This window comes from Arachis duranensis, chromosome 3 (assembly GCF_000817695.3).
Source record: "Arachis duranensis cultivar V14167 chromosome 3, aradu.V14167.gnm2.J7QH, whole genome shotgun sequence".
Lineage (NCBI taxonomy): Eukaryota > Viridiplantae > Streptophyta > Magnoliopsida > Fabales > Fabaceae > Arachis > Arachis duranensis.
This window is the reverse complement of record NC_029774.3, coordinates 134271749-134284224: the sequence shown is the minus strand read 5'-3', so window position 1 is coordinate 134284224 and position 12476 is coordinate 134271749. Positions and strand designations below refer to the sequence as shown.

The 12476-nt window shown below is 34.8% G+C and overlaps 2 protein-coding genes across 7 annotated transcripts; both read left to right on the top strand.

Annotated features, from left to right (window-relative positions):
* The first annotated feature begins 2772 nt into the window (after positions 1 to 2772).
* Positions 2773 to 6987, top strand: LOC107482262 (glucan endo-1,3-beta-glucosidase 4). Of its 4 annotated transcripts, none has more exons than XM_052258394.1 (8): positions 2773 to 2990; positions 3147 to 3269; positions 3936 to 4072; positions 4692 to 5939; positions 6196 to 6223; positions 6342 to 6477; positions 6625 to 6706; positions 6790 to 6987. In XM_052258394.1, the coding sequence occupies exons 1-7, from the start codon at positions 2815 to 2817 to the stop codon at positions 6664 to 6666; spliced, it is 1890 nt and encodes a 629-aa protein (XP_052114354.1). In that variant the 5' UTR covers positions 2773 to 2814; the 3' UTR covers positions 6667 to 6706; positions 6790 to 6987. The 4 variants fall into 4 exon arrangements, with proteins under 4 accessions (XP_052114354.1, XP_052114357.1, XP_052114356.1 ...); XM_052258397.1 differs by having other exon boundaries at positions 2970 to 2990; positions 3147 to 3289; XM_052258396.1 differs by having other exon boundaries at positions 2976 to 2990; positions 3147 to 3289; positions 3949 to 4072.
* A 2235-nt stretch (positions 6988 to 9222) lies between these two features.
* On the top strand, positions 9223 to 9973 carry LOC107482264 (uncharacterized). 3 transcript variants are annotated; one of them, XM_052258675.1, is made up of 3 exons: positions 9223 to 9372; positions 9455 to 9617; positions 9754 to 9973. In XM_052258675.1, the coding sequence occupies exons 1-3, from the start codon at positions 9272 to 9274 to the stop codon at positions 9835 to 9837; spliced, it is 348 nt and encodes a 115-aa protein (XP_052114635.1). In that variant the 5' UTR covers positions 9223 to 9271; the 3' UTR covers positions 9838 to 9973. The 3 variants fall into 3 exon arrangements, with proteins under 3 accessions (XP_052114635.1, XP_015958193.1, XP_015958192.1); XM_016102707.3 differs by having other exon boundaries at positions 9447 to 9617; positions 9764 to 9973; XM_016102706.3 differs by having other exon boundaries at positions 9447 to 9617.
* Positions 9974 to 12476: the final 2503 nt, after the last annotated feature.

The window sequence follows — 12476 nt, the reverse complement described above, 5'->3', positions numbered from 1 at the left end:
AAGATGAAAGAATTTAGTGTTTCTATCCCCATACTTGACCCACTGCTCTCTAGATTTCTGGTACCAAAAAAGTTCCTCTTGCAATAAAAGCCTATTATAATCTTCCCTCAGTTCAGCTTCTTTAATTCTCAGAGATAACACATCGGTAACCTCCAAAAGCCGTTGAATCTGATCAATCTGATATTCCAGCTTATTTTTTCGCACAAAAATATTTCCAAAAATCTTTGAGTTGAAGTCCAAAGAAGCCTGTTGAACCATCTTAAGCCTTTCAGTAACGCCTCCAAACTCTTGATTCCAAGCCTTACTAATAACATGTTTATAAGAAAGATGTGTTGCCCACGCAGCTTGGAACCTAAAAGGACGAGAACCTTTCACTCTGGGGCTACCATGACAACGAACTAAAATAGGACAATGATTAGAATGAAGCCTGCTAAGAATTTCAGAATAACCTTCAGGAAATTGACATCCACGCCTCATTAACTAGAGCTCTATCCAACCTTTTAGCCAAGTCCCTACTAGCCTGAACTGCTCTATACCAAGTATATCTCCTACCAGTCACTTTAAGATCAAAGAGCTCACAGTCATCTAGAGTAGTAGCTAATAGACTAGCTCTGTGAGAAGAAAAATAAGCACCTGTACTCTCATCTGGTGCCACAATCTCATTAAAATCACCAATGGCCATCCATGGTCTATTATGGCCTGAATTAATAGAACGCAAATGATCCCAAAGCATACATCTTTTTTCGAATTGAGGACTCCCATATACTGCACTACAAAGCCAAACTAAGTTACCCACACTCACTTTCACTGTGATACATTGGTCAATTTGATCAATAACCACACAAGAAGCATTAGCAATAGAAGATAGAAACCAAATGCCACCCCTGTGTCCTACTGCTTCCTCAATACCAACACAATGAAAACCCAACTTATCCCAAAAATTCTTCAAATTATTAAACACAGTATAAGTCCTAAAGAAAAAGAAGAAAGATGATTTATATATTCTCACCAAAATTTTGCAATATACACGGGCTAATTTGTTAGATGCACCCTTCACATTTCAGGCTATGATATTGAAACTATTCATAAAAAACAGCAAAAAGGGAGCTCCAATAACAAACCCGAGACTCAACATGTTGTCCCTGTCTTCGACAATCCTGCCTTTAATGGACTCTCAAGTGGCAGCCCAATTTTCTCCGTCGAAACTTGCACCATACCTGCCGTCGATGCTCCATCCTTATCTACTGGTGAATTCTGCAAAGAGTTTGGGCGAGGACGCTTTCGCACAGTGCCATTTGTTGTCTCACATTGCTGCTGATAATGAACATTGTGCCGGGTCCCCGAAGAAGCCACACTAACCGATTTTCCAATATTGATGCCCCTGCTTAATTTTACTTTGGATCCAATAGCATGTGTTGTACGTTGGTGGTTAGGCCTTGTCCAAGTACTGGTAGCCTTGTTAGGAGTCTTCTTTGCTTTTGGTTGGACCTGATGGGTACTAGGAGAAGGCTTTTGACCCATTTTATACTTTCCTTTCCTAATCACTTGAGTCCAACCTTCCAAATCCTCATGTTGTGCATGGTCTACATGAACAGCATGCAAATCACTCTCCACCAAATTCGGGACAGTAACATTTACAGTCTCATCTCCAAGATTCCTGCCAAAATAAAAACTTGCCTTTTCCACATGCACTGGATTTTTTGAATTTGAGCTTTCTGGCTGTTTTGCTACATCGCTGATCACCTTGGCATTAGTTCCTCCTCCTGCATTGCTGTCAGTCTTGCACACCTTCATATCATGACCAAACTTGAGACAGGAGCCACAAATAAGGTGAAGACTTTCATATTCAACCTCATATTCAACACCTTCAACAAGAATCTTCTTAGTCACTGGCAATCCTAAATCTATCTGAACACAGGCTCGAGCATATCGTCCTCTTTCAGCTAATTTTGTTGCCAAATCAACCTTAACGGGAATGCCAACTGCAGCCGCAACACGGAGCATTGCATCTTCTTGGTAGCACCAAATTGGTAATCCAGAAATTCTAATCCACACTAAAGTTGCTCCAAAACAGTTTTCACTTTATCTAAACTCTTGGTCCCAAGGCTTCACAGCCACATAATTTCCCTCAATCATCCATGGACCTCCTAAGAGAACCTTTTCTCGCTCCTCAGCCACATCAAACTTCACAAGAAAGTAGTCAAATCCCACGTCCAATAAATCAAAACCTCCCTTAATCCTCCATACCGTTCGGAGTTTATGAGACAATGCAGTGTAGCTATAATGTTTACCTAGCACCTTAATCACTATAGCATCCTTATAAGGTTCTGCCAAGCAATTCTTAGCTTCTTGGGTAAATGTGACACTCGGTGGTAAGAGATCTCCTTGCTTCCCAAAAAATATCGCAATGTTATCTCCCGATAAAGTTTCAACAAGTGAAAAAGCTTTAGCAATCTTGTCCTGAAAGAAACCTTCAAAGGCTTAGAAACCCCTCCCGAAATATGATCCTCCTTTTCTCCTGATGCAATCCCTCCCCCGCTCTCCCCCTTATCTCTTCCGCCGACATTATCGGCTGCCTCACCGTGTTTCACCCTCAAAGTCTCTTCCCCGCTCACTCCACCGCTCATCTTCGATTTTCAAAATTGTACAGAGTACGGAGTACGTATTCCCACTAACCCTGTTATCTACTCAATTTAACTTAATTCACATGATATATGTATTCAATAGCATTTCTCTAAAATATAATAATTTCAAAATGATGAGAAGGGAAGAGGAAGACAGAAGAGGCTAGAGAAGCCTAAATAAACGGCAGTGATGTTGAGCTGTTGTTCTTTTTGTCGTTTAGCTCTGCACTTAATACCTCTTCACTCTCTTCACTCTCTTCACTTCACTCACTCTTCAACACAACGAACACTCTCCATCATCATCACATTCACATTTCAATCACTAACTCTTCTCCTACTACCTACCAAACTCTTTCAAACCTTGCGGTATGTGTTTGTGTGTCTCTATGTTTTCCCTTTCCTTTTTTTATTTTAAACAAAAATTGTGCGTGTGTTGGGAAATGTGAACTTGAATCTTCCATTATGGCCACTACTTTTTAACCATGTAGGTTTTGAAATTTGAATGGAATTGAATTGATGCAGGGGTTTTCTTCTTCTGCCGCCGCTGCTGGGTGGCTTCTCTCTTCTGCTTCAACTCTCCAAGTCATCAATCACTCACTTACTTGAGCGAGAAGAGGAGCTATTCAACAACACTAACTCTTACAGGTTTTCTATATTTAGATCAGGTTTTCTTTGCATTTATATACATGTAGCTTCATTTAGTCATTTACCGCATTTTTCTTTTAGCAACTCCTCCATGCTTCTTTTCGTTTCATGGTAAAATGTAAACCCTTTTTTGGGTATGAAGCTAGGCCCCCATTGCTCTTTGTTTTCCTTTTTACATTTCTTGATAAAATTTGCTATAACATAAATTTCCTTTTCGGTATTTACTTATTATTACAATATTAGTTAAAAATGGTTATGGAGAAGAACAAAGTCCAGATGCAGATAATGAAGAGGCACCACAAGACTTAATTAAACTTCCTGAGTGGCTGTGCCCATAAGAATTCTAGAGGAATAAACTCTGAGGTTATTGAATTTGTTGTAGAAATGTGAACTATGAATTAAGTACTTTTTGTAAGTTATGCTGGGCTGTAATCTGAATGGCAATGCATAGTTTAATTTGATGCTAGATGTTACAAATGTTGTTGCATGGAAATAATATACCATAAGAGAAATTGTTTCTCATGGTCCATGAATAATGTTGATAGAGGTCTACTAAGAGAAGTTGAGACTTAAATAAAATAGCAAATAGTATAACATTTTTCAGAATTTATGGAAATATTTTTTATGCGATATGTTATATATCACATGTTTTATTATTTGCTGAAGTCTGGTTGTGCAGGCTTTGATTGGCAGTAATTTTGGGTTGAACTTGCCGGCTGAGATGATATTGGATGTGATGAATCTTAAAAAATGCCTCACAAATGTCTTTCTGCTCACACTAGCTATGCTAACCACTGCATCAGGTAATTTATAATCATACATCTCTGTTTTTTTTAGCGATCTCACTTTGGAAAATGTCCAAGATATTATTATCATGTTGATCCAAACCAGGTTTTGAATCAATACTCAACACCAAATGATTCATATCTGCAGCCTAAACAATAAGCATGTTTCTTACAGACTTAAAACTCTTCCCCTTCACAAAATAATTAGTCGTAAAATGAAATTTATCATGGCATTGGCTGTGGGATTGGATTTTATATGAATTCTAAGGCATTCCCAAGATAAGTCCTGCCAATATACTAAGCTTGCTTCTTAGGGGGTTCTGTCCATATACTTAACGGTATCATTCATAATCTAAGCTTGGTCTTGTTCATCAATTGGGTGTTAGAGGAATAGGGGCTCTGAAAAGGACCAAAGGGGGATACTTTTTAAATGATTGCAACCTACTTTTGTTACCGGTACATCTCCTTGTCTATTAGGATTCTAACTGTGAAATCATTAACCCTGCAAGCTGAATGCTGAGTCTCTTATGTTTGCTTGTTTGTTTATTGAACATAAAATATGGGGGGTGTTTCCCTCTACTGTATGATATGGAATTGTTACAATCAGTTGTTGATTTGGATCAACTGGAACTTATAGGTGGATTTGTTGGCGTAAACATTGGAACTGATGTTTCTGACTTGCCGGCTGCTTCAAATGTTGTTGCTATACTAAAGGCCCATCAAATTACTCATATTCGTCTATATGATGCTGACACTCACTTACTACAAGCCCTTTCAAACACTAGTATTGAAGTAATCGTTGGTGTCACCAATGAGGAGGTACTAAGAATAGGAGAATCTCCATCAGCAGCTGCAGCCTGGATTAATAAAAATGTACTTGCTTATGTGCCATCAACTAATATCACAGCAATAGCAGTTGGCAGTGAGGTTCTTTCGACAATCCCGAATGTTGCCCCGGTTCTGGTTCCTGCCATGAATTCTCTTCACAAAGCCCTGGTTGCTGCAAACCTCAACTTTCGGGTCAAAGTCTCAACACCACACTCTATGGATATTATCCCCAAGCCTTTTCCTCCTTCTACTGCCACCTTTAACTCTTCATGGAACTCTACAATGGTCCAACTGCTTCAGTTTTTGAAGAACACAAATTCCTCTTTCATGTTAAACGCCTACCCTTATTATGGATACACTAAAGGAGACGGCATTTTCCCGATTGAATATGCTCTTTTCAAACCCCTTCCTTCGGTGAAGCAAATTGTTGACCCAAACACTCTATTCCACTATAACAGCATGTTTGATGCTATGGTGGATGCTGCCTACTATTCTATAGATGCCTTAGATTTCAGTGATATACCTGTTGTTGTGACTGAGACTGGCTGGCCATCGTTGGGTGGATCAAATGAACCAGATGCTACTGTAGGAAATGCTGAGACATACAACAATAACCTGATTCGGCGAGTCCTGAATGATTCAGGGCCCCCTAGTCAGGTGAACATGCCTATAAGTGCATACATATATGAACTATTTAATGAAGACAAGAGGAATGGACCAATATCAGAAAAAAATTGGGGAATCTTTTATGCTAATGGTAGTGCTATTTATCCGTTGAGTTTAAGTACTTCTGGCCAGATTAATGGAACATCTGCATCAGTTTTTTGTGTGGCAAAAGATGGTGCAGACAGTGATAAGTTGCAAGCTGGCCTGAACTATGCTTGTGGACAAGGTGGAGCAAACTGTGCCGCTATTCAACAAGGGCAGCCATGCTATCTCCCAAATAATGTGAAAAGCCACGCCTCTTTTGCTTTTAATGATTATTATCAGAAAACTCATAGTACTGGAGGAACATGTGACTTTGATGGAACTGCTACAATTACTACAAGGGATCCTAGTAAGTTGATATATTTTTGTTTCTATTTTAACTCTACTCTTTTGGTATCCTACACTTTTATCACTTCCGAGTTCTTTCCTTGGATTTGCACACATTGTTATTTTCAAATTGCATGCTTACTAAGATGCCATGGAATTTGTATCATTTTATGTTTACTATATACCATGAACAGCATGTTGAATTTAGTGTCCTGGTTCCTATTAGCTTATTCCTTAGAAAGTTACCTAAGCAATTAATTCATTGTAATCCATTGCAGGTTATGGATCCTGTATATACACTGGAAGGTATAAAAAATCTTAATCCATGCACATCCATGCTTAAGTTTATTTGATTCAAGAATAATTGTTACCCTTTTTTAAAGAAATCTTATATCTGATTTTGAGCATTGAATCTTGATGGCAGTTCTAACTCGAGTGGTGGTGGAATGAGTTTGGCTCCGACGGCACTTGGACCTTCAAGCCCCTCGAAAGCATCTTTGAACATGCAAATGTGTAGTCTTCAGTATTTGATATCCGTTGTGGGGGCATTTTTGGCTCTGGTGATGTTATGACCGAAAGGATCGTAGAATCATAGTTGTCATTGATTTTGTTTCTAACATCACATTGATCCATTTTATTTATTTCTACATATCTGTATTTCACCTTGTGCATTCGGGTATCATTTGTAATTTATCTCTTTATGATAGGTAGTTGCTTCAAATGGGAATAACACGGTACCTCAAAAGTGATTGACGACATTATTTTGAGTTTTGACCATGCAAAATCAGAGTAAATTTTCGTGATGGTCTCTGAGATTTATGCGATTCTGTTTTGGTTTCCAAAATTTAAAATTATCTATAATGATCTTTCAGATTCAAGTCTGGACATCATTGTAGTCTCTTGACCCTTTTTGGTGATGGCTGGACAAACGGAGTGCTGAAGTGGCACCCTCCCTGCCTTGCTGGACGCGGCAATAGCTAGTTGACATGACTAGGGTTGTATTTGTACCCAATTTGGTCCCTAAAATCCTAATTTTTCTCATTATTTGTCTAATTTAAATTCTTCTTCAACTTCTGTTCTCCTTTTTCTTATCTTCTTATTCCTCTTTATCTTCATTAATTATTTCTTTACCAAACTTTGCCTTTATCATCAGTTCACAAGTGGCCCTTTGGCTATAAAATCGACACTTTTATTTATATCATCATTGTCATTCTATATCATCATTGTCTTGTTCTTGTTCTTGTTCAAACCCTCATCCAAAGAGTCATTGATAGCTTCAAACTTTTGACAAGTAAGAGACCCTTCTTACTCAATCACTTGTATCACTTCATCTGGTATTGCACCATATCTTGGCAATCCAATTTTACTTCTTCAATCAAAGACCTTTCTGACCCAAGAGTGCATATAGTTAAAACATGAATAATGACATGATTTTTCTCTGGTCTTTGTCTAAATTTTTTTCTAAATTACCTTCATGATGTATCGTGATATCAATCAATTCAGTTATCTATACAATCACAAAAGAGATCATATAGCCTTAGAATAAAATTATGCATCATTAACATTATGAGCCAGAGACAAAGATCATACATTATACACTACTTTTTGTCTACTAAGTAGATGAAAACTAAAATTCAAAAAACAGTTTAAAATTGCATAGTCTTAACACTGTTAATATCATCCCCTGTTCCATTCATAAAAAAGTAGAACACCCCCAAACTCCAACCCAATATATAAGTAATCAACATCCTAGAAAAAATAGTAACAAGAAAGCATAACGAATTTTTATTAAGAGCATTGACACTATAGAGCACAATCATACATGCATTTCAAAAATAAATTAAAAAAATTTAAAACCACTAAACTCTAACATTAACGATTACGTTGGCTAAGAACGAGAGGGAAGCAACCTCTTTCCTTCAAAACACTGATTTCCACTTTAACCTAATTGTGCATCAGTTCAACCTAAATGACGAAGAATTTCAATAATCCTTTACTAGTACCATTGATCAGAAAACGAAGAAGAATAGTAGAGATAGAGAAGAAGACTACTTTACTATGGGTCAAAACCATTTCTTTGACTTTCATATACAAAATGATGAAGTTTCTGACTTTTTTAGGTGTCAAAAGGTAAACGACGTTATTTATCTATCATCCAACGTGATTGAGAGGATACCATTTTAGCATTCTACTTATGTAGTTATCGTCAAAAAAAATTGAGAGACTACATTAGTGTCCGAACTTAATTCTGAAGGACTATTATAAATAATTTTAAATTTCAAAAATTAAAACAGATAATCGCGTAAATTTCAAGGATCATTATAAAAATTTACTTGCATGTACTGCACAACATACTTCCATTTTCCTTACATCTTTTTTTGCATCGCTAGCATTTGCATGGTTTCAATCCCTATAAGTATGACAAATTTCAAGGTGAATCCTTTTAAGTATTGTAAATGTTGAACAATATATTAACAAACTAAAATGATTAATTCAATAATCTATTGTTGTAAAATCTTACTATAAATGAATGATAATTAAAATGAGAAGTGTTTACATGTTGAATTGGTTTGAATTAAAAAAAAAAACTGAATCCATTAAATTTAAATGGATTCGGATTTATATTTTTTTAGTTAATAAATTTGAATCAATTCGAACCGATTAACCTAAATTGGATCGATTCGGGTCCAATTAAAGTCAGATTTGACCGAATCTTATCCAATTGTATTTGTATCTACTTACCTATCAGATTCAAAACCAATATAATTAGGTCGGGTCAATTTGGGTAGATAATCGAGTTATTTATATCCTGTGAATACCCTAACTAAAATGATTAGTTCAATAACAAATTATTGTACAATTAAACTCACGTTTGAGAGAATGTGAAAATTTAGGTGTAATTAATTTCATGTAAAGTTAATAGTTAAAAATTATTAGACGATAATTTATAAATTTAATTAAATTTGTTAAATTATTTAATAATTTTTAACTATCATCTTTACATTAAATTAACTAAATTAACTGTACCTAAATTTCTAAAAAAAAAAGACATTGAAATTTAAACATGAAACTAGGTAGAAAGAAAGATAGTGAAATTTAAAGATTAAAGAAGTTATAAATTTAATTGTGGTTAATGTTTTATTTTATTATTTTATAATTTTCTAAGGATTTTTTTCGTGTAAGTATGTTAAAAAAATAAAAAATAATATAAGCACATAAAAGATGAACTATTAAATTAATTATTATGTTTATTATTTAATATATATTTAGTGATTAATGTAAAAAAATTAAATAGTAGAGGAAACGTGATGTTGGTAGAGGAGTGAATGAGTTGTGAGGGAGTTGTGAGCATGGATGCAGGATCAAGAGGAGGGTATGGATATGGGTGGGCAGTATGTGCTGGTTTCAACGCCGCCCTTGCTGCTATTTCCGCTAAGCTCCCCCTTCCTCATCAGGTATTCTATTCTATTCTATTCATTCCTATTTCTCATCAAATAAACCAACCGTACATCCTAACTTTTCATCATAGTTTCTTAGGTACGCCTTTGTGGCCCTCTTCAATGTCACCATGTGGGGATGCTATGTCAACAGCCTCAAATCCCTCTCTTCGCTTCAAGCAACCGTCACCAATTTCGCCACTAATTTCATCTCTTCCGGTTTGGCTGGTTTCTTCTTCTTCCACGAATCACTCTCTCCTCAGGTACACAACACCACACCACACCAACTGTTTGTTAATATGCCACAAAGAAACGACTTACTTTTCTCAATCGTATTCTTGTTATTTCATCTGCCTGTCATTGTTCAACATGTTCTCATGCAAAATAACTCTTCCACAGTGGTTTGCAGGTGCCTTACTCATCATTATTGGTGTAGTGATTCTTAGCAAGTCAAGTGTTGAGGAGAAGATCAGAGCTGATTAGATGGTTTGGTTTAGCATAATGCCTTGCAATTCAGTTTCTTGTTGCTTTTTGCCTTTGCCGAATGGATCTCTCTGTTTGCACCCATCTTGTGTATCTTTTGATACCCCATCTTACTATGATTTCAAGCTTCAAAGTTCATCTGGTGACAAGTTTTTACAGAGTGATAGATATAGAAATTAGCAGGTAAAAAACAATGTTCTTAATTGGCCTTAATGTTCATGTTTTACTTAGAAAAAACGTTAATATTACACAAACAATCTTATGTATCTAGCTGTAATTTCACTTATCCTGATGCTAATCTGACCATCCATTCCAGTCCCTACTGTTATTTTTAAGAGACAAAATATCTAACTAATAAGCCTAACACCATAATCATTTTAAAAGTTTGCTCAAAAGATCAAAAAAGAAGGAACCTGTTAGTGATATTGGGATGACAGACCTCATTCTATTTTCAAAAGATGGGAAATCATCAATAAAGCAACAGGTCAAACGGTACATATAGCAGCAACTTTTATTCAGACTGCTTCATTTCTTAAAAAAATTTCACACTAGTATTTGTGTAGCTATAGGGCAAAGGATCAGCGTGGGAACTGGGACCTTAAGCTGAACAATTATACAGAAAAATCTAACAAAATGCAGACCAGGAACTTGGCAACACAAACCTACCTGTTCTGATTTTTCTTCTGGCTTATATTATCTATTACTTTCCACTGAAAGGAACCCTTTTCTTCCTGAAATATATCATTATATCGAAACGAATTTAGAAAATTTGTTATCAAATTCTTCAATACATTGGAGTATTCTGGTCCCGGGATTTCTTAGAGAGCAATTTTCCTTGCAGCCTGAAAAACGTGAAGTGCCGATATTCATTCATCAGCCACACAGTCTTCTGGATGGACTCAGTATCACCCTTTTGTTGAATGGTGCGTCTCCACTAGCGATTCCTTTGATTTCTGAGTATGCTTTAATTTGACAAAATCCTGATCATGCATGTTCTTGATACAATGCACTTACTTAAATTCAATCATTTGAATAGTTTTTCCTCACCATGACTCCATGTTGCCCCATCAACAAAAATCAAGATTGTTGTTCCCGTTTTATCTGAATCATGGAACAATATTTGATCTTTTCCAAAATCCCATCGTTGAAGCTAACCGTATAAATGTTAAATAATAAATATCAAATTAATTACTATCATTACCGTTTTCCTCTTAACTTTTCATGTTCGTTGAATCTAGGAGCATTTGTAACATTTCATCCTCTTCAAGAATTGTGTTAAACACCAATTTCTGATAACATTTCATCCTCTTGAATTTTTGGTTCATCCCACAATGGTTCCTTCACTTTCAAGGCTTCTGCTAAGTACAATCCTGTGAACAAATTGAAAGAGCAATTCTTTATTGTTTCCAATGTCTCCAAAAGATCACATCATTGTATCGAGCATAGAGGTAACGTTCAAGATCAAGAAACCAAACCAGTAGAAGGTAATAGGTTAAGGCGGCATCAGTGTTCTTTCTTCCTCGTCACGGTGAACGAAGAACGATTCTCCGTTTTGGTGTTCTCCCGAGCCCAAATTACAAAATGTAGGAAGAGGAAGAAACTGATTTTCTCTGATTGAATGCAGTATCATGGAAACTGCCGTGAATAGCTATTTATAGGTTTCCCAAGGCGGCACCACCTGGCCGGTTGGCCGATGTATCTCTTTATTGTTACTAGCGGCCCAACAGGCATGAGTTTGTTTTTTTGTTGTTTCGATTTTTTATTGTTTATGAGAAATTAATTTTGTTTCTTTTGTTAATATATTATTTATTTTTTAAATTTATTATATAAATGTTTTTTTTGTCATTATTTTAATATTGATGTAATTTTATTTATATTATATTTTATTAAAATTACTATAAAAAATCTTTATAATGCTAAATTATAAAAGCGCGCACACACACATATAATCGAAAAAAAATCATAGTTTAAAAATTAATGGAAATAATATTATCCTGATTTAAAGAGAGTATAAATAAACTATAATATATATTAGTTATTTACAAAAGATAATTTTTTTAAATATTATAGATATTTATATTTGTTTTTATCTTTTTTTAAATAGTAGGCCAAAATATATATATTTAAATCTAAAGAGGCCTTCATTTTCTTATAAATAGTGAAAAAACAAAAGAAATAAATATGCTTATTTTTTTCGTTTTTAAATATCAAACTCTAAGAATAATTAATAAACAAAATTTCGTAATTCATCATATATTTCCTTGTCAATAATTTCTTGAGTCTTAAAAAATTATCAGATTTATTGACTAAACAAATAATTATATAAATGCTTCAAACTTATTCAATTTAAATGATTCTCTATTATAGAGAAGAATTCAATTAAAACTTATAAAATTGAGATATCTTATTTTGCGTTAAATTTTCTGAAAAGATAAAAAATTAACATTAATCCTTATTTATCATTGACAAAACGTAAATTAAATCACATTATATTTGATTTGTTAGGTAATTTTTATTCAATAACAATTACCGATATTGTTTTAAATACAACATTATTTTAAATTTTTTTCTATTTTTTTTAAGAAATTAATTTTTTTATATTTTTATTTTTAAAATTATAAATTTTTAATAAAATAATT